General features: G+C 43.1%; 1 protein-coding gene across 1 annotated transcript in view; it reads left to right on the top strand.

Moving 5' to 3' along the window:
• The window catches only part of EEPD1 (endonuclease/exonuclease/phosphatase family domain containing 1), a 208,132-nt gene that overhangs the window by 155,747 nt on the left and 26,684 nt on the right, over positions 1-25,701 (top strand). Inside the window, exons 3-4 of the mRNA XM_040353224.1 lie at positions 9,648-9,758; positions 20,193-20,327. Coding sequence (XP_040209158.1) covers positions 9,648-9,758; positions 20,193-20,327 — 246 coding nt within the window. The remainder of the gene's footprint in view (positions 1-9,647; positions 9,759-20,192; positions 20,328-25,701) is intronic.

Raw genomic sequence — 25,701 nt, 5'->3', positions numbered from 1 at the left:
GGCTGAGATTTGAACCATCTATAGCTAGTCTAAATCACAGAACAGTGTTTGGGCCTGGTAATTGGCCTCTGAAACCCAGGTACTGCATCCGGGGAGGAAGTCACATGTTGTTCTATAGCTCCTCAATACTCTGACGAAGCAACAGATTAGTTTGGATGCACAGCAAAATTGAGTGTCAGCAGGTGATGGTTGATCTTTTAAGAGAACCAGTCTCTTCGAGTCAAGTGACAGGTTTTTGTTTAAGTCGGCTGCAGAATTTGCATCAATGTTATCTTCTATTGCGCGGGGGGCCCCATGAGTTGTCAGTCCGCCCCTGCAGGTAGGTCAGTGTAGGAATCAAGTTGGTCAGAACTGCTTTACTAGTGGAAGGGACTCAGGGAGTGCTAAAAGTCTGGCGGGGGTCCAAATTTCTTGCCTTGTACCGGGCGCTGACAACCCACACTACACCATTGACTGCATATATAATTTGAGGAAAATATGCGTATAAAATAGTTTACCATTTGCCAGTAAAAAAATATATATATGTCCCCGGATTTAATAAAAAAAATCTGGTCACCTTAATATAGATAGCAGTCTGCTTGTGATCATCATTGATTCAGCCCCTTTAAATCACTGTCTACATATTAAGTCTTACTTTTTGTACTTCACCTTCCATTCCATCGACTACAGCACAATACAACCCCTGCTGAGGGAAACCAATAGAAGAACATATTCCCATGGCAAAATAATTTGTAGTTTAATTTAGATGTGTGTATTGTTGCTTGTCTTCTATTATTGGCTTAGCACATTATTATAAGGAGAAAGCTGGCCCTGAAATAGAATACGTGTTGTAGAGAAGTCATCCTGGCCTTAAGGAAAAGTGTTAAAATGCCCTTTGCAGTATTTCAGTTTGTTAATGGAATATAATAAACTGTCCTTGAAAAGTAACCTTTTGGCAGGCACTCACTGTTCCTAAATTAGAAGTTAGGATGTGTGTTTTTTATTCACTGAGGAAAACACTTAGGTTATATTTTTTACTGCTGTAGGAAGCCCATTGTATACTTGTTTTTTTTTTCCTACCATAAATGTGAAACATTGGCCAAAACTTTTGGGGAAGGGCTAGATCAACTGTCAAGATTTTATTGATATTTGTGGTGAGAAACGAGTTCAAATTGTTGAATTCCTACCCCCTCCTTTAAAGGGCTGCACATTAGATATTTTATTCCCATATTTTGTTTAGTTGAGTAAAATGGTATAGCAGGAATCATTTTTCTTTTGAATAATTAAATTACAAATGACTCTGGACCTTCTTTTGCAAAACGTTTTTAAATATTAAATGGTAATACACATCTGGATTATAAAGTGATTGTAAATGATCACCTTGTAAAACAACCCAGTTTAAAATAGAAATGAAAGGCAAAACATTTTTGTATAGATATAAAAAGACATTGGGCCAGATTCTCAAAAGAGATACGACGGCGTATCTCCAGATACGCCGTCGTATCTCTGAGTCGCGCCATCGTATCTATGCGCCTGATTCTTAGAATCAGTTACGCATAGATTTCCCTTAGATCCGACAGGCTTAAGTCTCTTACGCCCTCGGATCGTAACTGCATTTTTACGCTGACCGCTAGGGGCGTGTATGCTGATTTACGCGTCGAAATATGTAAATCGGCAAGATACGCGAATTCACGAACGTACGCCCGGCCGACGCAGTACATTTACGCCGTTTACGCTAGGCTTTTCCCGGGGTATAGTTACCCCTGCTATATGGTGGCGTAAGTGCGGCGTACCAATGTTAAGTATGGCCGTCGTTCCCGCGACGAAATTTGAAAATTTTGCGTCGTTTCTGTAACTCGTCCGTGAATGGGGCTGGACGTAATTTACGTCCACGTCAAAACCAATACGTCCTTGCGGCGTATTAGGAGCAATGCACACTGGGAGATTTCCACGGACGGCGCATTCGCCGTTTGTGAAAAACATCAATCACGTCGGGTCACATAAAATTAACATAAAACACGCCCCCTGTTCCACATTTGAATTAGGCGGGCTTACGGCAGCTGATTTACGATACGCCGCCGCAACTTACGGAGCAAGTGCATTGAGAATACTGCACTTGCTTGTCTAAGTTGCGGAGGCGTAGCGTAAATCAGATACGTTACGCCCGCACAAAGTTACGCGCGGCTACAAGAATCTGGACCATTATATCTAGGACAAGTCTGATCATTGGAGGAAAGCATACTAAGTTCCCAACATAGCTAGAGAACTGACCACAGTGTGCTCTCCTGCTTAGTATGGTCAGTTTTTAATAGGAAAACAGAGGGACTGGCAGGAACACCAAGGATTTTGCATAAATGAAGCAATACAAAGAGAACAGGATACTTTCTCATACAAGTACATGGTACGGCAGGCACATATCAGGAATATGAAGTGTTGGGATAACAAACGCTTTGAAGAGGAAGTAAACCCTGATTGGTTTTACTTCCTCTTTTGTTCCCTGCAAAGTAAAGACATAATGGGCTACTATGCATCGCATAGATAGTAGCCCATTATGTGCCACTTACCTGCAGAAGAAGCCCGCGATGTCAGGGATGTACCCTGTCTCTCATCGCATCCATCTTCAACCCCTCTTCCTTCCGGTGCCATGGGCTCCGGCTCTGCTATTGTCCAGAGTCGCGTTTAGTCACTCCCGCACATGCGCGGGAGTCGATGGTCACAGCACAGGCACTATAGAGTCGGCACGGAGCATGCCATTTCTTTAGTGAGCATGTGTCGATCATGGCTGCGCCGAATTCAAAGGCCTCGTACACACGACCGGTTTTCTCGGCAAAAACCAGCAAGAAAACTGCTGGTAGAGCTTTCTTGCCGAGAAAACCGTTTGTGTGTACGAGGCTTTCAGGTTTCTCATCAGGAAATCTGGCCAGAATCTTGACGAGAAAAAAAGAGAACCTGCGCTCTTTTTTCTCATTGAGATTCTTGTCGACCTATTTCCCGACGAGAAACCCGAGATTGTGTATACCGGTACTTACCTGCAAAATTAAGGAAAAACTTTCTGGACAGCCGCACTCCAAAAATAAATAGCTTTTATTGTAGAATCAAAAAAACACACAAAAAGCATGCCACAGCAGACTGGGTAAAAAGCTGACTCGTTTCACACCAAACTTTAGTGCTTATTTATAGCTAACATTTTTCCTTAATTTTGCATCATTCCATGCATTGCCAGCACCCTTGGCTTTGGATCAGGTGAGAAGACTTTCTGATTAGTATCTTGGAGCGGTGATTCCTCTTTTTGATTGTGTATACTTACTTGTCGCTGTGGAAATCCGCGTATGCTCAAAATGACTTTGACGCATGCGCGGTAGCTTCCACGGCATAGGTAGGGTGAAGCAAGATGGTGGCATGATGTGATGAGCGCATGCTCGTAGTACGCGATGACTTCACCGCGTTCTTGCCTTTCAAGAGAACCGCGGTTCTTGGAACGTTTTTTTCCTGACGAGATTCTTGCCCGTGTGTACGGGGCCTAAGGCAAATGTCTCCTAAACCGTGGAGGTTTGGGAGATATTTCGAGCACCTACAGGTAAACCTTAATCTAGGCTTACCTGTAGGTAAAAGTGGTTGTAACGTGTTTACAACCACTTTAACTAGCACTATGAATTTATTAGCCATGTGACAAAATCATATGGGCCAAAGGTGCCAACATCAGCCCAGCAATATATACAACATATTTCTGCTGTCAACTTTGGCTAAATTTCCTTCCATACAATCTCAGATATCTGAAAGAAAGGAAAGTTAACTAGTACAGAATTGTCACTTTATATCATAACTGATTCATACAAAATAAAGGAATTCAGTGATTTGCTATAGCTTGTTGTATAGCAACCAGACATAATAGTCTGCTGATTTTATTATGTATTGGAATTCTGTCTAGAATAAGCAAGTAGAGATATTTCATTCTCTGTTTAAAAACCAACTCTTGTTTTTTGTGGCCATGAAGAATTCAGTTTAGTCTAAATATATCAAACCAAGCAAGTCACCTTTACCAGGAATTCTGCCTCTGCTACAATGTTGCCTACAGAAATGAGAGAAAGTAAATGGCAAACACAGTAAAAGTACATCCACAGTGGCAAGAGATGCTTATTTTACCATGACATTCAATAAACCTAGCTTGTTTGCTAAAATACATTTACTGTAGGTACAACTAGCGCTGAGTCATTTGCTTTCACTATGAACTCTAATCTCAAATAAAGTTTTAGGAATTACTTCAGTGGAAAATGTGCAACCAGTGTTTATTAGTGAACCTGGCAGTAATCAACATCATAATTAATGCCATTGTTACCTGAAGACAGTTTAATGCCTCGTACACACGACCGGGATTTCCGACGGGAAAAGATTTGTCAGAAATCCTGGGGGGAAAACCGAGAACCTGCTCGGTAACTTTTCCCCCTTTACACACGAGAGGCTTTCCTGTCGGGAAAACTCAGATGAGAGCTTTGGTCGGGATTCCCGACCGTGTGTATGCTCCATCGCAGTTTTTCCCATAGGAAAACTGCCGTGAAAAAGTCCGGCGGGAACCCCGGTGGGAAAAAAGAGAGCAGGTTCTCTTTTTTTGTCCGGCGTTTTTTGGGCAGTTTTCCGGCGGGAAAAACTGCGAGGAGCATACACACGGCCAGGATTCCCGGCCAAAAGCTCTCCTCGCAGTTTTCCCATTGGGAAAACCGGACGTGTGTACAAGGCTAAAGAGCACTCTCGCCTTTTGGGTTGGCCCTCCTGAATATAAGATGGCCTGATCGTGCTTTTTCCACTTCAGGGGTTTTGTGCACCTCTCAGGCTCCACACAGGATCATCAGTGTTTCCCAGGGTAACATTGTTATTGGATTTTCAGAGATATTTAAGAAGCCAGGAGTTAACTCATCAGGCCCCACCCTATAATAAAAATATCTATTTTGGGTGTACTAACCCAATCGAATTTTTTTGCTTTAGCGAAAGAAAAACTAGGGCTGATTTACTAAAATAGCAGAGTGCAAAATATGTTGCAGCTATGCATGGAAGCCATTGAAATCAATGGGACACCGCGGCTACACCGCCGGCAGTGCACCTCTGCAGAGGCGCATTACGAGGGGTTTTAAACCTTTCTCGACTGCTAGCGGGGGGTAAAACCGAACATGTACTATAAGGTGCTTGATACTACTTTTGTTAGTGAGAATGGTCTCTTCTATGTGCTTCTCTGTGCCTCTCACTCATTGTCCTACTTTACTAAAATAAAATTGTGTTTGCCAATGAGACACTGTGATTTAAAAATTTTTTTATGGTAGGTAGGCTGTTTTCCCAGGGGGCTGAATTTAGCTTAGAAGTTTGGCAAGTCAAGCTCCTCCGCTGTGTCTCCTCGCTCGATTCACAGTGCCACTGAGCTCCGTTCCCTGCAACGTTACGACGCACAGGGACCGAGTTCGGCGCCAAATTCAAAAAGTGAAAAACACAATACACATACAGTATACTGTAATCTTACAGATTACAGTACTGTATGAAATAAATACACACACCCCTTTGTCCCTAGTAGTCTGCCCAGTGTTCTGCATGCAGTTTTATATAATAAAAACTGTTCTTTCTGCCTGGAAACTGAAAATTGTCCATAGCAACCAAAAAGGGTCCCTTTACATCAAAAGTTAAGTTTTAGACACACAGTAATGACAGCTTAGACCACCGTGAAAAGCTCCCAGTACTGTGGTTATAAGGAGCCAGACAAGCAGGTAGTGTGGAGATCACAGCAGAATTACAGCTACTTCAAAGCAAAAAACGAACAATAAGGACATGAAACCAGTACTGCAGTAAGGTAAAGGAAGCTATTTAGCTAAAAAAAAATATCCTTTAGTGATCCTTTAAGTGAGTTATTCCTAAGAATTGCAGGCCTACAGTATAAAACGCCAAATTTCCATGCAAAAAATTGTACCGCTTTTGTTACAAAATTCCAGACATAATCATACTGCCAGGGAGGTTAAGGACTTCTTCATACCTATGCATTAGCACCAACAGTTGCAAAAAATAACTAACGCTCTCACTTAAACTGATGGAACTTAATTAAAGCAGAAATAAACCCATCAATCTAACAGTTTTATTTACGCCATCTGCTGGAAATGTAACACTCCCATTGGTTGTGCTCTCAACCAAACTGTCAAACCATCCAATGTCTGGTGTCATAACTGGTCACATGTACAGCATTATGGCAGTTGTAGATTAAACAGAGGCACAGATGACAAGTTCCTTGGCTAAAAATGATAGGGGGGGGGGTTACTTACACTTTAAGGTGTTGTAATATATCTTTCAATACCTCCTCAGCCCAGATAGCAAGGATAACTTGCCACAAATTTACAAATGTACTCAAATTGACTTTGTGGAATCAAACACAACTAGGAGGTCATGATGGCTGAACTTGAGGAAAGAGCCTCTTTGAATAGGGAAGGAGTTGGCCAGCTTAATTGCCAATTTTATCTTTTATAGTAAAGGGAACGACTAACACTGTACACACTAAAAATTAGATTTGAATTGGTTAACTGTGTACTAATAAATTTTAAGTTGCACAGATGATGGACAATTTGATGACACAATGTTTTTTCATAGAGACACACAAACAAGTTACTCAGCAGAGCAAATAACTCGAGCTTGCTTGGGTTTTAAATTACATTCTAAATTGCAATTTGTAAGTGTCCTCTCATGCCTCACTGCTACACTTATACAGCATCAATAGCTAGGAAGAACATCACTTGTTTTGGACTCCATTCATTTTTAATATCTCTTGTCTATCTGCAGTATAGTGTACAAAATATTTTACATTAAAATTAATATCAAAGCAATGGTGCAAAGTGCTTACATATGTTATTTATTTTTAACAATTTTACACACATATATATGTTCTGGTTGGGGGTTAGTCAGCGTGCTCGCCCCCTCCCTTGGGACTACATCCCTGTGGGGAGATGCTGTATATTCCCTCTTCTTTCAGAAAGTATGGCATTGGCTACAGCACAGGGTCACTTTAGGCAGACATTTTATTTGAAGCTTTGGTAAAAGTTTTAAGCCTCGTACACACGACCGGTTTTCCCAGCAGGAAAGCTGCCAGGAGAGCTTTTGGGCGGGAAACCCGGCTGTGTGTATGCTTCCTAGCAGTTTTTCCGACAGGAAAACTGCTGTAAAAAAATAGAAAACCTGCTCTCTATTTTCCCATCGGGATTCCTGCCAAGAAAACCGGTCGTCTGTATGCTTACCTGAAGGGGAAATAAACCGTGCATGCTTGATAAAAATTTGACGCATGCGCTGTAGCATAGAACTTAATTTATTCAGCTCATCGTAGTCTTTGAAGTCACCTCATTCTTGCCATTCAAAAGAACGATGGGTCTTTTGTGTGGCCGTGTGTATACATGGCTTTTCAAGGCAAGCTTGGCAGGAATCCTGTCTGGAAAACTGAAGCCTCGTACACACGACCGAGGAACTCGACGGGCGAAACACATCGTTTTGCTCGTCGAGTTCCTTGTTAGGCTGTCGAGGAACTCGGCAAGCCAATTTTCTCCATTCCCGTCGAGGAAAAAGAGAACATGCTCTCTTTTTGGCTCGACGAGTTCCTCGACAGTTTCCTCGTCGAAAAATGTACACACGACCGGTTTCCTCGGCAAAAAAAAAAAAAACAGCAAGTTTCTTGTGTACGAGGCCTGACAGTTTTAAAACAGATGGGATTCCTGGCCGTGTGTACAGTGTTTTAGTGTTCCAAGAGCAGCTAAAAAAAGTCATAGAGCAACATCTACATGCAGAGTAAGAAAATGATTCAAAGTGATTTCTAATTTAAATTATTAGATAGTTTTAGGTGCTGAGACCAGTTTTCGCAAATTTTGTTTCTGTAGAGATACTTCCATTTTGTCTCATCAGGTATGCTTTCCAATCGCATTTTACTCAGTGTATGTTGACGTTGCAGGAGTCTGATCATATTACCCTACATCATTTAAAAAAAATTAGGGCCCATTCACACGAGCAGAAAAAAGTTGCATTTAGATGCGTACAGAAGATAGGTTTGTATGCATCTAAAAGAGGCACGATAGTAATCAATGAGCCCATAGACACAGCTGCATCTACATACAAAAATGTGCGCTGTGTTTGGTCATGCACAAAGTAGGACGCAATTGCAGATTTTATGCACGTAGATCTGAAGATTTTACCTACGCTCGATAACACAAGTACTTTTGGCACATATTTTACTCATATCTTTCTTTCATGCAAAAAAAATGCATAGAATTGCACCATGACATGCTACTGAAAATGCTGGTTGCTTGACCATCATAATGACACACTGCCTTCAATACATTGTAAGTCACTGTATATATTTTATATGCTAAATGGGTTTGCAGATCAGAAAAGTCAGCAAAAAGTCTAAATTCCTTACAGTATATTTATGTTGCTCCTGGATTGGTGGCTCAAAGTATTGAAGCAAGAGGGTCAGCATGGCAGCAAGACAACTAGCATTTTTGGAACCAGCACTCAGCTTGCTCCATGACTCTTTCATTAAAGTGTTACTGATATTGGGTGATCCATTCAAAAAAAGAAAGAGTTGATCATCATTTCATAAAAAGGTATCTAAAGACTAGACTTTTTTTTAGAAGTTTGAGTTTGTATTGCTGTCTTTTTTTCCCTGTGGAGAGATCAATCCTCTCCTGGTGACCATTGTTTAATTTTACAGTTGGCTCCAGAAAAGGAGTTGAGAGAAAATCTTCCAATAGGGATGGCTATTCTGGTGACAGCTGTCTAAAAGGGGATGTTGTCTTACTTACTATTGTTCCTCTTGGATAGGAAGTAAAAACCTACCTTTACAACAGGACACAGATAGCAAAATATCCCAAAATTTCCAAAACGAAAAATAAAGGGTTGGCTTTGGATGTACGGTAAATGGTATGTACACTTTGCAATGTTTAACGCCCATATACTGTAGACAGAAAGTGGTGTGACATATTCCCAGTAGGCAGTGGCGTATCTAGGGTATGGCAGCCATGGCAAATGCCATGGGCGCCATGGGGAGGGGGGCGGCAAAAAGCTACCCCCGCACAAAAAAAAACCCACCCATCCTCCTGTGGCCGCCTCCCGCACTAATGTAGCTCCCGGCATCGCGGCCGGCCTGCTGAAGCGCGGCGCCGGCACAGCAATTGCTAATATTGCTACTTGGCCTGGGGAGGGGAGTGACAGGTGCCCCCATGACGGCCGATGACTGGCCATTAATGGCACAGTGGCTGCGTTTGATTGGCACAGTGGCTGCAATTGATTTTTTTTTTCAGTTTGTTTGCGCCCCCCAAAAAAAAATTCAGCACCAGCTGCCAGTGGTCCCCAGTGTGCCTCTCTGTCCTCGTCGCACTGTGTCCCTCTCTGTCCCTGGTTATCTGAAAGTTTTCAAATGTTTCGACAGGGGGCGCAGTTTCAGTGCTTGCCATAGGCGCCATTTTCACTAGATACGCCTCTGCCAGTAGGATACAGAAATTTAAAACTGAGAGAGTTATTTGCTCTTCCTGAGTCTTCTTGAGAAAATCTAAAACCAAAAAAATATATATATATATTTTGGCCGGAGCTTTAATATAATTTCCTTTTATTCTAATAAAGCAGCCAACTTTAATGAAAGTATAACCACTTGTTTGTCTTTTCAGTTCTGCACAGAATTAAACCAGCCATCTTTGCCTAACATACGCAAGTGGAAAGGAGTCAGAGGATCATGGAAGTGCATTGTTTCTGAAAAGCCATTATCAAGACCTAACGAGGTTCGTGAATTTGCATTGCATTTATATTGCTGGTCAAAGTGACAAGTTTTATCAGAGGAAATCTCTGTTTCTACATGGGAATTTGGCTTAATCCGTTTTGACAGTCATCTCGCCAATGCTATTCTCCAAATTTTTTGGGCAAGCCACAGTTTTCCTGCTGTTCTTTTCAAAGTAATAAAAAACTTCAGCTTAAGTATTTTTTTTTCATAGCTGGCAGTTAATGCTGTTTCTACTTGGAGGCAATGTGTTTTCCACATGAAATATCTACCCACCCATCATGATTTTAAATTACATATTTTAACTTTAGTTCAACTTTAAAGACAAACACGCTCAATGGACACTCAATGGACACCTGAATAGTAGACAGCAGTGCCGACAATACATAGATTCATGCAAGGCATGAATCTATGTATTGTTGATTGATGGGTGCAGGAGAGAGGGGGGCGGCGCTCCTGCATCCACTATGGACGCACTGCCACTGCTCCATGCCATTTATAGTTTAAAGCTGAGCTTTACCACTTATGGAGAGGGTGGACTACATATTAATATGCACTCTCTTCCTGGTGCACCCTCCACTCCATTATGGCAACTGACATCTTCAGGGTCAGAACTAGTGTCATCATTGGAAGATTGCTCCTGTTCTGGTAACAATCCCAAATTTGGGATTTTCTTTTACTTTCAGTGATAATGGTAAACAGGGCAAATAAAGAGGGTGAATCTCCCTATCGGGGCACAGGCAGCAATAAAGACGGGTGTGTGCTAACCACTCTCCATTGTATCTAAAATTAACCACTTCCCGCCTGGCCTATAGCCGATTTACATCCGGGAAGTGGTTATGAAATCCTGACAGGACGTTCCAGAACATCCTGCAGGATTTCATGCCGCGCGCGCCCGTGGGGGCGTGCAGCGCGGCGTTCGGTGATGCGGGGTGTCAGTCTGACACCCCGCATCTCCGATCTCGGTAAAGAGCCTCCGGCGGAGACTCTTTATCACGTGATCAGCCGTGTCCAATCACGGCTGATCACGATGTAAACAGGAAGAGCCGTTGATGGCTCTTCCTCACTCGCGTCTGACAGACGCGAGTAGAGGAGAGTCGATCGGCGGCTCTCCTGACAGGAGGGGTTCGAACTGATTGTTTATCAGCGCAGCCCCCCCTCGGATCGCCACACTGGACCACCAGGGATGCCCACCCTGGACCACCAGGGTGGGCAAAAAAAAAAAAAAAAACAAGAAAAAAAAAAAAAAAAAAAAAGAAAAAAAAAAAAAAAAAACATTCAAAAAAAAAAAAAGATGCCAATCAGTGCCCACAAATGGGCACTGACTGGCAACCTGGCAAAATCAATGCTGCCCCACAGTGTCCATCAGTGCCACCCCAGTGTCCATCAGTGCCACCCCACAGTGTCCATCAGTGCCACCCCACAGTGCCCATCCATGCCCAGTGCCCACCTATCAGTGCCCATCTGTGCCACTCATAAGTATCCATCAGTGCCACCCATAAGTGTCGCCCATGAGTGCCCATCTGTGCCGCCTATGAGTGCCCAGTGCCGCCCATGAGTGCCCATCAGTGCCGCCTATGTGTGCCCATCAGTGCCACCTATGTGTGCCCATCAGTGCCGCCTATGTGTGCCCATCAATGCCACCTATGAGTGCCCATCAATGCCGCATACCAGCGCCGCCAATCAGTGCCACCTCATCTGTGCCCGTCAGTACTACCTCATCGATGTCCATCAGTGCCATCTCATTGGTGCCCATTAGTGCCGCCATATCAGTGCCCGTAATTGAAAGAGAAAACTTATTTACAAAAAAATTAACAGAAAAAAATAAAAACTTAATTTTTTTTCCAAATTTTCAGTCTTTTTTTAGTTGTTGCGCAAAAAAAAAAAAACGCAGAGGTGATCAAATACCACCAAAAGAAAGCTCTATTTGTGGGGAAAAAAGTACGCCAATTTTGTTTGGGTACAGTGTAGCATGACCGCGCAATTGCCATTCAAAGTGCGACAGTGCTGAAAGCTGAAAATTGGCTTGGGCGGGAAGCTGCGTAAGTGCCTGGTATGGAAGTGGTTAAATAAAAAAAATGTTGGCCTTTAGTTATACTTTTACTGGCAGCAAGCTCCATTCGGTGAATGAGCTGGGGTGAACACTGCACTGTCCATGCATAGGCAGTGTGCACAAAATAAAAAACTTTTAGGGCAAAACAAAGACCTTTTTTGAAAGAACAGACTTTTCTGCCAAAAAAAAAACAACTTAATTTTGGACTCCTGTTTGGCATAACACATGCCATAATGCCTTTAATAAAAACTCAAAGTAAGGTGTCAGTATGTAAGTTGATTGAACATCAAATGAATATCTAAATCATGATTTGAGATACATGCTGTATAAGGTAGTTGTTTTATTTGCCAAGCATTTGTGTTTTCGTCCATTTATTTGTGATGTTAAGTCGAGACAGTAGAGCCACATTGGTGACCTTACTTTTCTCGATTACAGTTTTGCAGTACAGCTAGGTCACCCCTTGTTGGCATATTCTTTGTTGGCGCATGTGCATGCAGCATGCATGATTGGCCCCTAATGTGACAACTCCCTCTCCTGGTTTGGAATCAAATTTATTTAAGATTAAAGCAGGAGTTAACCCAAAAATCAACTTTCTGTAGTTAGATCCAGCATACTGCTGACATCTGCAGTATGCTGGGTTTTTTTTTTTTGGTACTTATCGTTTTAGCAGTATTTCTTCTATGGCTCCGAGCGGGGATTACTTCCTGGTATAGGCATTCCCTTCAAGACAAGCAAGTTGATTGACAGCCTTCGATAGCACGTCACAGCTTCCGAAAATCAACACGAGTGACACTCGGCAATTTACGGCGCCTGCACAGTCAGCTCTACACAGCAGGCGCAGGCGCCGTAAACAGCCAAGTGTCACCTCGGCTGTTTTCGGAAGCCGTGACGCGCTATCGAAGGCCGTCAATCAACTTGCTTGCCTTCGGGAACGCCCATTCCCCGCAGGATTCCCCGCTCGGAGCCATAGAACAAATACTGCTAAAACAATAAGTACCAAAATAAATAAAAAAAGACCAGCATACTGCAGATGTCAGCAGTATGCTGGATCTAACTGCAGGAAGTTGATTTTTGGGTGAACTCCCGCTTTAAGTCAAAATAAGCTATTTTCAGTAGATGCGTTTAAAAATAAGTTTTAAGAATTTTGATAACTTTCACTGGCATGTCTGCCTGGAGCTCGGCTTTAATACTCCTAGGCCTTTGCCCCTTAACATCAAAATCTATTCTTCTGAAGTAAGTTATGCCGAAACTCTATACCTAGGTTATATAATGTACTGTACATGCATGCAGGTGAATACAGGTGATTCAGGCAAACAGGTTTTTTCTATTCCTTTGCTCCACGCACTGCCAACGCTGCATGGACACCTTTATAAATTATGCACAGCAAACAGCATTGCTCTAGTTGAGCTGTGCTAAACAGACCATGAAGTTATGGGATCTCATGCACTCCCTAGACTCCTCTTCTGTGAGATCCATAATAGTACATTCTTATATGTTTGGCATCCCAGACCATTCAGTGTATTTATACTAGTATGAAGTCAATGCCACCATCAAGGTAACATTGCTAAAAGCATTGCATACTTGTACAATGACTACATGTGTCTTACCTGGGCTCTCAGTGTGAATGGGGCTCAACAGTAACTGGCGTAAAATAAGTGACACATTCCAGGTCTTCTTATCAGTCTTAAATATGCACTTCAGCAGGTGGTTCTGCCAAGTCCAGATATTACCAGGCATTGTACCTTCCCACTGGGTCTCTATACTATTAAGCACCAAAGTATTTACTACCTGAATTTATCACTGATCACCAGGGCTGTCTTAATGCATGGGCACCCCTGGGTACTGCCCAGGGGCCCCAGGTGCATGGGGGGCCCCCATGATAATGTTTCATTGCATAAAACTTGCCAGCTGTCCAGGATTTTCTGGGACAGTCATGAGTTTTACTAAACTGTCCCAGTATGGCTTTGTCCCAGGAAGCATCCCAGAACCCATACTGTGCCCTCCTGTTCAAAGTATTGTGTCCTCCAGTATTGTGCCCTCCTGGTCCCAGTATTGTGCCCTCTTGGTCCCCCTGTACTGAGCCCTCCTGTTCCCCCTGTACTGTGCCCTTGTGTTCCCCCTGTACTGTGCCCTCGTGTTCCCCCTGTACTGTGCCCTCGTGTTCCCCCTGTACTGTGCCCTCCTGATGCCCCTGTACTGTGCCCTCCTGATCCCCCTGTACTGTGCCCTCCTGTTCCCCCTGTACTGTGCCCTCTTGATCCCCCTGTACTGGGCCCTTTGTGTTGATCAGTCTTAAATTTTTGTTCAAATAGATTTTATTGAAAGTACTAATGAATATATGTTTATTTCTATCAATTTATACTTTTATTTTTGAGAGTAGGTGTGTAAATTTGGGCAGGCTGGTACGGGTCCCAGTGCATTACTTTGCCCAGGGGCCCATGACGCTATTGAGATGGCCCTGCTGATCACAGCAGTCCCCCAGATGCTAGGGCATAAGATTGGTTTCCCCCTGTGCTGAAGGCTGGCTAGCTTTGCGCTCCGTCCTCCCCACTCTCAAACCAGGTGCTTGGGTGCCAGCACTTGCTGAGCAAGTGCAGAATTTTCTAAGCTATTGCTTATAAAACCCAGAAGCTGGGGAGACAGTTGGCTACCAGGAAACGAGTAGGCATGCACAACGCCATTCCTGTGGCATAGAAACAAGCTGGGCCCTTTCTAGAACACTGCTTTGCTATCATTCCCACACCGCTGTAACCACTAAATGGTTTTTGTTAATAACTCCTGTTAGCTATAAGCTCAGTATTTAGGTTCTGTGAACTTTAATCCAACATACTAAAAGAAATCTGTTGGGATAGAAATATGGGAATTGGTATGGTCCATTTGTTCTAAAGGTACCTTTCATTCCTGTCCTTGCATCCCTACTTAGCAAGTCAATACCCTGGAAAAGGGCATGCAGGTTAGGTGTTCCATAAAATCTGTGGATGCATGCTTGTTCAGGGTCATTGACTCACTCTACAGCACAGGTGTCAAACACAAGGTCCGTGGGCCGAATCCGGCCCTCCAGGCCATTTCATGTGGCCCTCGCACATCTCCTGCAGCTGCAGGAGAGCTCCAGCCCTCCTCTGGTCCTCCTCCAGACCCTTACTTTCTGTTTTCTAGTAATGCATCCGGCTTCTTCCCAGCAGCAGCATAAGGAAAGGGGGTGCACTGTACTGTAAGGGAGAGCGGGGGACTCAATTTCTGATGGTGGGGTGGCTCTTGACATCTAATGTAAGGTGAGGGCATCTAATCTTACAGATACAACCGCCCCTTTTGAGGGCAATCATAATGCTGATGCGGCCCACGATGAAATTGAGGTTGACACCCCTGCTCTACAGTAAAGCAAGGATTGGGATGGCCTTGCACCTCCAAAAAACAAGTCTGTAACAGCAGTCTCCTGGCAGGTTCTCTTTAACTCTGGCCAGTTTCTACCTTCATCAGCACTGCAGCATAGGAACTAGAGCCAATACAATGATAAAAGAAAAAGCTTTTACTTCCTAATGAACGGAATAAAACCTGCAGAGGAAGACAAATCCCAGTAATGCTATTTTCAGCAGCCATCATTTATGGGACAAGATGCAATTTGTGCATTGTTGATGAGTTTGCTGATATGGCAGGAAGTTTGCCTGTCATTAATACCAGTTTAATGGAATCATATTGATCAAGCAAGTGTATTGTTTCAGCATTTGGCTCTGGCATCATTTCTTTTAATAGTTTACAAGGTGCTTTGTGATTATTCGCGTATACATGTCCTAAGATACTTAATGCAAAGTCATTTTTAACTTGAGATAACTGCTAAGGGATGTATTGTAGAAAAGCAATGCCGCTGTCCTAAAAGCGCTGTGACAACCTTGTGGGTTGACTTGAGGCTGTGTCCTGGTAGACTTTTATGGGTTAGAATTTATAGAGTCATTGGCATTGTATTATTTCTTTTTACTCGTTTTATGGAGATGTCATGCTGTAATCAGTAGAGTTAGATGAAGGTAAGTAGAATTAGTGTGCAAGTAAAAAGAGACCCTGAGGCCCCGTACACACGACAGAGGAACTCGACGTGCTTGGCACGTCGAGTTCCTCGTCTCGTTTTGGGATGAAGCCGCCGAGGAGCTCGGCGGGCCGCCTTCTCCTATAGAACAACGCGGCCAACGAGAAAATAGAGAACATGTTCTCTATTTTCTCGTCGAGCTCCTCGGCGGCTCCATCGAGCCAAAACTGTACAGACGACAGAGATTCTCGGCAGAATCCGGGTTTTGACCGAGTTTCTCGGCGAATTCTGCCGAGAATCTCTGTCGTGTGTACGAGGCCTGAGGGATAAACAATTGGTGCAAAGCTAGTTCTGTCATGGCTTTGGAGAGCTCTCTTTTATATATTGGTTTGATGAGCATATTTGGACATGCAATATTTTTGCATGTATACTATGGGATTATCGCTAGTTTTTAACCCTTTTTGAGTCACAAACCCCTTTGATGAAAGCAGGCAAGCAGTTTTTTCTATTCCTTTGCTCCACACACTGCTATCAGCAGCCATGTACACAACATGTGCTCTGACCCCCTACCCAGAAATATTCACATGTACTTACCGTGTTTCCCCGAAAATAAGCCCAGGTCTTATATTAATTTTGGCAGCCAAAAACACGCTAGGGCTTATTTTTGGGGTAGGTCTTATCATGCCATGTGCTGTCTTCTCTCTCCCATGCCTGTCAGAAATCCCATGTGGAACCGTGTAAAGTGCTTGTAAAATCCTAGAATCCACTCATACAGCACCACATATTGCAGAATGTGTATGTCTCTGCAATCCATTAGTGCCACATACCTTCTTATAGTGCTGGGCACATCTGTAACCCACCGGAGCTCTCTTCCCCTCTTTGAGCACTGCAGAGGGAGGGGGACCTGGCATCCTCCGCTGACAGCTTGCAGAACAGCAGAGTGACATCAGCTGAGCGCCGCCCGGCACTTCTATGGCCAGCCGAAGCCCTCATCCTAGCTCCGAGCACTGCAGAGGGAGGGGGCCCAACATCCCCCGCTGACAGCTTGCAGAAGAGCAGAGCAGAGTCACATCAGCTGAGCTCGGCGCTTCTGTGCCCCGTCGGAAGCCTCCTCCCAGCTCCGAGAACTGCAGAGGGAGGGGGGCTTGAGATCCCCCACTGACAGCTGAGAGGAGAAGAGGAGAGCAGCATGAGATCAGCTGAGAGCAGCGGGAGGTCAGCGCTATGCCTATTTTTGGGGTAGGGCTTATATTGCAGCCCTTCCCGAAAATCACACTAGGTCTTATTTTCGGGGTAGGTCTTATTTTCAGGGAAACAAGGTAATGTTATTGGAATTATGACTTAACACAACATTTAAACAAAGTAGACAATCTTTACAAAAAACAACTCCTATTATGGAGTGGCACAAGATGGCAGTTGTACAGAGAATGATGATACAATTTCAATATTTTTTTTACATTTTTCAAATGGTAAGATTAACAGTATAAAGAGAAGAAAAGTCTCTCAGGCCTCGTACACACAACCGAGAATCTCGTCGTAAAAGAAACGTTGTTTTCCTCGACAAGGTTCTTGTCAAGCTTGACGAGAATCTTGTCAAGCTTTCTTTGCATACACACTGTCAAGACAAAATCTCGTTGTTCTCAAACGCGGTGACGTACAACACGTACGACGGCACTATAAAGGTAAAGTTTCCACTGGCGCCACCATTGGGGCTGCTTTTGCTAATCTCGTGTTACTGCGTGTTAGTAAAAGTTTGGTGAGAGACGATTCGCGCTTTTCAGTCTGTTACAGCATAACGAATGTGCTATCTCCATTACAAACCCTACTTTTACCGAAGGTGCGCTCCCGTCTCATACTTTATTCTGAGCATGCGAGGGTTTCTAAGCATACACACGAACATGTTTCTCGTCGTAAACCAGCCCGATGAGAAACACGACGAGGAAATTGAGACTCCCGACGAGAAAAAAGAGAGCATGTTCTCTTTTTTTCTCGTCGCGATCCATTACAGTTTTCTTGACGAAAAACATACACACGACAGTGTGTACGAGGCCTCAGATATGCGAGATAATGAAATACACGGGTATAGTCGGGATAAAATAAAACAGGTAAAGAACATCCGTACTAGTGGATTTGAGAAATAAAACTGGACATTAATCATATTTTGTCGTAGGAGTGACTGAGGGGTTCAAGGGAAGAACAAGCTATTACAACAATAATCATGGCTAGAGAAACGAAAATAAAGGGGGGGGGACCTAATAGACCCATTCTAATTATCTGAGAGTATAACTTAATCAATAAATGAAAAAAAAACAAAAATTGCCAACTGCAGTAAGAGTGTAGAGTAAGGCTGGGTTCACACTGCTGTGCAGAGCGGCTCACAGCAGGGGTCCGGTGTGTCCCTGTTCACTGTTTCAGGTCTGAGTTTAGTGCAAATTTTGGGCTGAATTCGGACCTGAAATAGACCAGAAGACAGAGGACTCCTGTACAATTCGCTCCAGAGATGTGTGAACCGGCTCCATTGAGAGCCAGTCACAGTCTCTTGACATGGGAATTGGTTGCAGAGAAACCCACATCCAATTTGCAATAGTGTGAACCCAGAAGGGAGTCATAGTAAAGTATTGTCGATGTTACAAATTAAAATTTAAATGCTAAACATAGGCCAACAACGAATCAAGAAAAGCTTAGTGGTCAGGAGCATTTTCTTTTATTTCTTTTAATGGGAAGCCATTGATTGAGGCAATGGGAAGGGCTGTATAGTAAATATAAATGTTATTTTTAATCTGACCCTCATGACCCCCCAAAACCCATCCATGGACCACTGAGCGGTCCATGGACCCCAGGCTAAGAACCTCTGAATTAACGTGCGTTATTTTAACCACACTTTTACCTCTGGAGATACAGAGGTAATTTTATCTCTGGAGACACAATATTTTGGACCATGTAAGGATCAAGTTTAGTAGGAAATTTATGTTTTATAGTAATAGATCTAGAGCAGGGGTGTCAAACTCAATTTCATTGTGGGCCACATCAGCATTATGATTGCCCTCAAAAGGGCCGGTTGTATCTGTAAGATTAGATGTCCAGTGCATCCCTTCCCCTTTACATTAGATGTAAAGAGCCAACCCACCATCAGAAGTTGAGTCCTCCAACTTTCCCTTACATCACAGTGCACCCCCCTTTCCTTATGCTGCTGCTGGGAAGAAGCTGGATGCAATGCTAGAAAACAGAAAGTAAAGCCTCGTACACACGACCGAGTTTCTCGGCAAAAACCAGCAAGAAACTTGCTGTTTTTTTTTGCAGAGGAAACCGGTCGTGTGTACACTTTTCGACGAGGAAACTGTCGAGGATCTCGTCGAGCCAAAAAGAGAGCATGTCTTCTTTTTCCTCGACGGTAATGGAGAAATTTGGCTCGCCGAGATCCTCGACAGCCTAACAAGGAACTCGACGATTAAAACTATGTGTTTCGCCCGTCGAGTTTCTCGGTCGTGTGTACGAGGCTTCAGGGTCTGAAGTAGGACCAGAGGAGGGCTGGAGCTCTCCTGCAGCTGCAGCAGAGGTGCGAGGGTCACATGAAATGTCCTGGAGGGCCCGATTCGGCCCGCGGGCCTTGTGTTTGACACCTGTGATCTAGACTATTATAATATTGGTAGTTTATTTCTTCAGATTTACAAATTATCCATTTCAATTCATATTCCTTTCAGTCCAAAGTTTAAAGAGGAACTGCAGTCTGCTCACATAATTTGTAATAAAAACATCTTTGCCATTCTGAAGCTTCCCTCCAACCACTTTGCATAATCTTTTATATATAGTGTGATTCTGTACTTGCCAAATATGCTGCAGAAATCTCACTCCACTAAGTCTGGCTGCAGCCATTTTAACTGTGGGCAGCTAAAGCTGCTGCCTGTTCACTTCCTGGATTTACACAGGCACACAGAGGCACACCTCCAGCTCTCATTTGCCCTCTTACAGCGCCTCGAGGCGATTAAGTTCGCATTTGTTGCGCTATACAAGTTTCTCACTCACGCACTCACTCTTATGAATCATCGCTCTCTCTTCCTGGCAAACTCTCACAAGAGTGAGAGAGTGTGAGCTGTGCATGATGTCATAAGTTTAGGCTTTTTACCAGACAAGAAACAGGAAGTGAGTTGTATAAGGTATTTACTGCCAAAAATAAAATGTCTATCCAAAGTTAAAACAACAGGGGGAGAAGATTTAATAGATAGAAAGTTGAAAAAATTACTGAAGGTCCGCTTTAAGTCTATCATGGGCTAACGATCAACTCTCTTTTATTTATTTTTTATTCCGGTCAGGTCTTAGGTGTTAGGTTTTTTTCTCTATGCCAAATAATGTATGTTTTGATGTTGCAGAAAAACACATACTCTGGATATCTGTGGGACACAACAGCTGGCATCGAACTGAAGAATGTCAGCTTGCAGGAAAGCCCTCAGACCAATGGCAATGGCAAGCACACGTATTTACAGCCCTACATTGCACATTTTAAGGTAAACAAAACGCAGTCTTTGTTACATTTATTGCGGTTGAATCACATTATAAAACTGTGTATGTTCAAACTATTGGTCTGTACTGGTAACTAGGTATATTTTCTCCATACAATCAAAATAGATTGAGTATAATCTGTCTTCTGGGGACACTTACCCTGTTTGGTTGTATGTGGGTCCTTAAATACTTTTTGTGCTATTCAGAAACATTTCTAAGCAAAAAATTACAAGGTATAACTCCAGTATTACGGAGAGGTGCCATATATTCTGTTATATTTTAAAAGGCTGCATTTGGAACTGGAACTTTTATTTATTTTTTATTCTCCTCTTTCTTTAATTCACTGAACTGAAAAAAAACACAACTAACTGACCTGCGCAAATTGGCAGATCACAATTGCACAATAAGCTTTAGAAAGAAAAAAAAAATATATTCACAAACATTTCTTTTGCAAGAAACATTCTCGGAAAAAAATGTACACCAAGCTTTTAACAAAGCATAAAATAACAAAAATAGTAAAGCGCTCATTACATTTACAGTATGCGCAAATGGCCAAATCCAGATATGTTTACACACCAAAATCTGTAGAAGAAAAGAAAAAAAAACACACGTTTACAAACCAAAACACTGTATGTTATATCAAGAATGTATGCACAAAACTATATAAAAAGTACATTTCTTAATTGTGACGTGATATATAAGTATACACATTATTTCTTCACGTAAAGCTCAAAGAGACAGTCTTTTGGTGCTTTGAAATTTCCACCGTGCCTTTAAATTAAACTCCATCAGGGCCGCTGATAGGAATCATGGGGCCCCGTACAGCCTACCTGATGGGGCCCCCTTCAGCCCCACCCCTGGTCCCGCCCCGGTCCCTCCTTTAGCCCCACCCCTGGCCCCGCCTTGAAACTTTCTCTGCAGCACATTACGGGATTGGCGGCATTGGGTGGCACTGTCTCTGCAGGCAGCACATGTGTTATGGACTATAACGCATGTGCTACCTGCAGACAGTGGCACCCATGCCACCAATGCCATATTGTGCTGCAGACAGTGCCACCCATGCCGCAAATGGCATAATGCTATTGGCAGCATGGGTGGCACTGTCTCTGAATGCAGCAAATGCGTTATGGCATTAGCTTCATGGGTGGCACTGTCTGCAGCACATTACGGCATTGTCTCTGCTGGCAGCACATGTGTTATGGGCCATAACGCATGTGCTACCTGCATACAGTGCCACCTATGCAGCCAATGCCATATTGTGCTGCAGACAGCGCCACCCATGGCGCTTATGCCATAACGCATGTTCTACCTGCTGACAGTGCCATCCATGCCGCCAATGCCATATTGTGCTGCAGACAGGCAGCACATGCGTTATGGCATCAGCGTCATGGGTGGCACTGTCAGCAGCACAATATGGCATTGGCAGCATGGGTGGCACTGTCTGCAGGTAGCATATGCGTTATGGCCCAAAACGCATGTGCTACCTGCAGACAGTGCCACCCATGTCGCCAATGCCATAATGTATAGATGCTGCTGCAGTAGATCTTGAATCCAACCCCCCCCCCCAAGCAAGCACACACCTGTTAGCTGGGCCCCAGGAGTCACTTCCTCCCTAATCCTGCAGTGCTGCTGCCTGGACTCACTGGAGCGTCAGTCTGTGTCACACTCACAAACAGTCAGAGATGCCACTTCTTTTTTTTCTTCTGCCAAAGCCGCCGCTCGTCTGTTTCACTGCTTCTTCTTTCAGCCAAGTGAAGAACAGAGCAGAGCGCCAAGAGCGGAGGGAGTCGAATCACTCTGCGGCGCCAGGGAAGGACACACTGGCCGGGACTTGAGCCAGCATGAGGAGCGGGCGCGAGAGAAAAGAAACATTCTTCCGCACCCGAAATAGAAAAAATAGTCCCTTCCTGCACGAACCGAACACTGCAGGTATCGTGGTCTCATAAACAACAAGGGGGGGGGCTGCATTGCCGGTGGAGAGGGGGCTTGTGGCAGACAACGATGTTCAGTCAGGGCTGTACAGGTTTTTTTTTTCTACATTAATTAGTACACTGTGGAGTCTGCCCGGGCCCCCCTGCTGGCCGGGCCCGGTACAACAGGGCCAGTTGTACTGGCCTATCAGTGGCCCTGAACTCCATACAACATGTTCCACCACAAACTATGTTGTTATAGCTGTGCCCTCACCTCAAATGATGGACCCCACTATTGTACAACAAAAGGTCAAACTGCACTTAAATAAAAGTAATCCCAGAACTGCAAATATTCCCAGTAAAAATCTCTGTCACCCACCACTTATAGAGGCATGGCAGAAGTCCCCGACATAACATAAAACCAGATAAAACCTCCATAGTGTAAAACCAAAAATGATATTTATTTATAAAAGTAGAAATGCACTTACAATATCAAAGGATGCAAAGGACATAAATACACAGCTATTTACACCAAATCAGCTCAGAATGGAATCCAAGATGGTGCCTGTGGTCCAGCCAGGGTGATGACATCACATAACTCCACCCACCTGACACGTTGCGTCCCTCCTGGACTTTCTCAAAGGTCTACACAAAGACATAAGATTTATACCTATATATCACGTCACAATAAAGAAAAAGACCTTTTATATAGTTTTGTTTATGCATTCTTGATATAACATATGGTGTTATGGTTTGCAAACGCATGTATGGTAAATGCATGTTTTTTAACCTTTTTTTTCCTGAGGATTTTTTCGTGTAAACATATCTGGATTTGGACATCTGCACATATGTATATGAGCGTTTACTAGTTTTGTTGTTTTATATTTCTAGGTTGTGAGGTGTTAGCACACATTAGTGTGAGCGGCTCTATTTGTATACTTAGTTATTCTCATATTGTCAATCGTGTAGCGCAGGGTCATATTTTGTTTATATTTTTACAAAGCGTATTAAAAAAAAAAGAAAATATCGTCCTTGCTCAATGAACCATTTTATACAAAATATGCCATGCTGGGTTGCTTTTACTTTGATCTAGCAACTGACTTTTTTTATGTCAATGCACATTAAAGCATTGGGCTTGGTTTACTAAAGTGTGAAGTTAGGTGATGAGCACTTAAATTTCTCTGTTTTCATTTCAATCATCCAATATGTTAAAAAGTCCTTAAAGGGGTTGTAAAGGTAAAAAATGTTTCCCCTAAATAGCTTCATTTACCTTAGTGCAGACCTCATCCTTTGATTTTACTTTTAAATATCCTTATTTCTTCTGAGAAATCCTCACTTCCTGTTCTTCTGTCCGTAACTACACACAGTAATGCAAGACTTTCTCCCTGGTGTGGAGTATCATGCTCGCCCCCTCCCTTTAGGGGGGAGGGGGCGAGCAAGAGAGTCAGGACGATCTTTACGTTGCAGATAGATAAAGGAGCTGTGTGTTAGTGGGCATCCTGACTCTCCTGCTCGCCCCCTCCCCCCTGAAGGGAGGGGGCGAGCATGACACTCCACACCAGGTAGAAAGCCTTGCATTACTGTGTGGAGTTACAGACAGAAGAACAGGAAGTGAGGATTTCTCAGAAGAAATGAGGACATTTAAAAGCAAAATCTCCTTATGCACCGAGCTTCTGTGGTTTTACATTTTTATCTATACCATCATTAGAAATGTACAAAAATAAAAAATAATGACATGTCTATATTAGTGCAGAGTAACACATCTGCAATCATTTCATCATATTGTGTCAGTAACGCAGCACACTTGTAATTGCCAAGAAGATTCCCGTTGTATGAACGAACCAGAATGAAGAAACAATTATCTTGGCTAGATGAATATCTCTGAATATTTGTTGAAGTATAATATCTCTGCATAGGCCCGTTGTGTTAAATATTTAATCCAACCTCTAAATTATTGCATTTTTTTATTTTGAAAAAACAATCTAAAAGTAGTAGTTGTAAAAAAAAAGGCACTCATGATTTATTCTCAGGCCTCGTACACACGACCAAGTTTCTCGGCAAAAACCAGCAAGAAACTTGCTGGGAGATATTTTTTTAGCCGAGGAAACCGGTCGTGTACATTTTCGTCGAGGAAACTGTCGAGAAACTCGACGAGCCAAAAAGCCAAAAAGTTCTCTATTTCCTCAACGGGAATGGAGAAAATTGGCTTGTCGAGTTTCTCGACAGCCTAACAAGGAACTCGACGAGGAAAACGATGTGTTTCGCCCGTCGAGTTCCTCGGTCGTGTGTACGAGGCTTCAGTGTATTCATTTTTCGTGGAGTTTTTTCTGTTTTGGAAGGTGTCAAGCTTTCCCCTTTAGAAAATTGGAAGGTATTGCTCAAGTTTTCAAAAGTACCGATTATCTTTGCAAGCTCTTTGTACATTTGGGTTCCCTCTGATGCAAATTTACAGCGGGTTTGATGCGTTTAGGAACACACAGATTCTCAGGTCATGTGAAAAGCATAGTATTCCATGGCTTTGGTTCAGATCTATGCTTTGCGAATTTGGTGAAAAAAAAGGGTCCTGCAGGTGTGATGCGAATTCCTATGGTGCAGTGCGAATTTTATCTTCATAGGCTTCCAATGAACTTGCAGTAAACTCGCAACACACAGTTCACATCTCTGCGAATTGTTCACTGTCTGCCTCCTGAAATTTGCGGTAAAATCGCAGTAAATTTGCACCTGTCCAACTCAAAATGCAAGTAAAATTCGCACCTCACACAGGACATTGTTTTTTATCAAATTTGCAGTACATTGCATCGCAGTAGCGTGTGAACCTAGGCTAAAGGCAGAATTCATATGCAAAAAATAAGCACACTTGAGTGCAGCTAAAACACTTCAATCATTTTTTTTTATAAAAATGCATTTACAATAAAGTGATTTGATTAGGACATATCACCAGGAAAACCCATCTAATGGAAGGCCAGGTCATGTCAACAGTTACTTAAAACATGCTCTCTAGGTAGCCAGCAAAAAGAGAGATGAAATTGGTGATGCATTCTAAGGTGGACACTGTGGAAGCTAAAGATCGTCCCAACAGCTTGTACAAAGAGGAAACCAAAGTTGTAACCTGGATATTGACAGTACATACACTGGACTGACATGTTTTAGAGCCTTGCCCTTTCTTCAGAGAGGAGGAGTGAGAAGGTTGCCCCACTACAAAAAGTTTTTTAGTTTTTTATTTTTGAAAAATCTTTATTTTAATTTTGAATTATAAAGCAATATTAAAAGTACAAACGCCCATAATTCCACAACCGGTACAGAACACAACCATAATGAGATGGTCATAAGTTCCACATATTTTGTTAAAGCATACAAGCGTTAAACATAAAGGAACACCATGAGGTAAACAGCTCAAAAGAAATGAGGAACACATGATGAGTCTCCCCCTCACACACACCGAAGGTGAATGTGGGGGAGGCGGAGAGAG

Source organism: Rana temporaria, chromosome 5 (assembly GCF_905171775.1).
Source record: "Rana temporaria chromosome 5, aRanTem1.1, whole genome shotgun sequence".
Classification (NCBI taxonomy): domain Eukaryota; kingdom Metazoa; phylum Chordata; class Amphibia; order Anura; family Ranidae; genus Rana; species Rana temporaria.
This window is presented reverse-complemented; position numbering and strand designations above follow the sequence as displayed.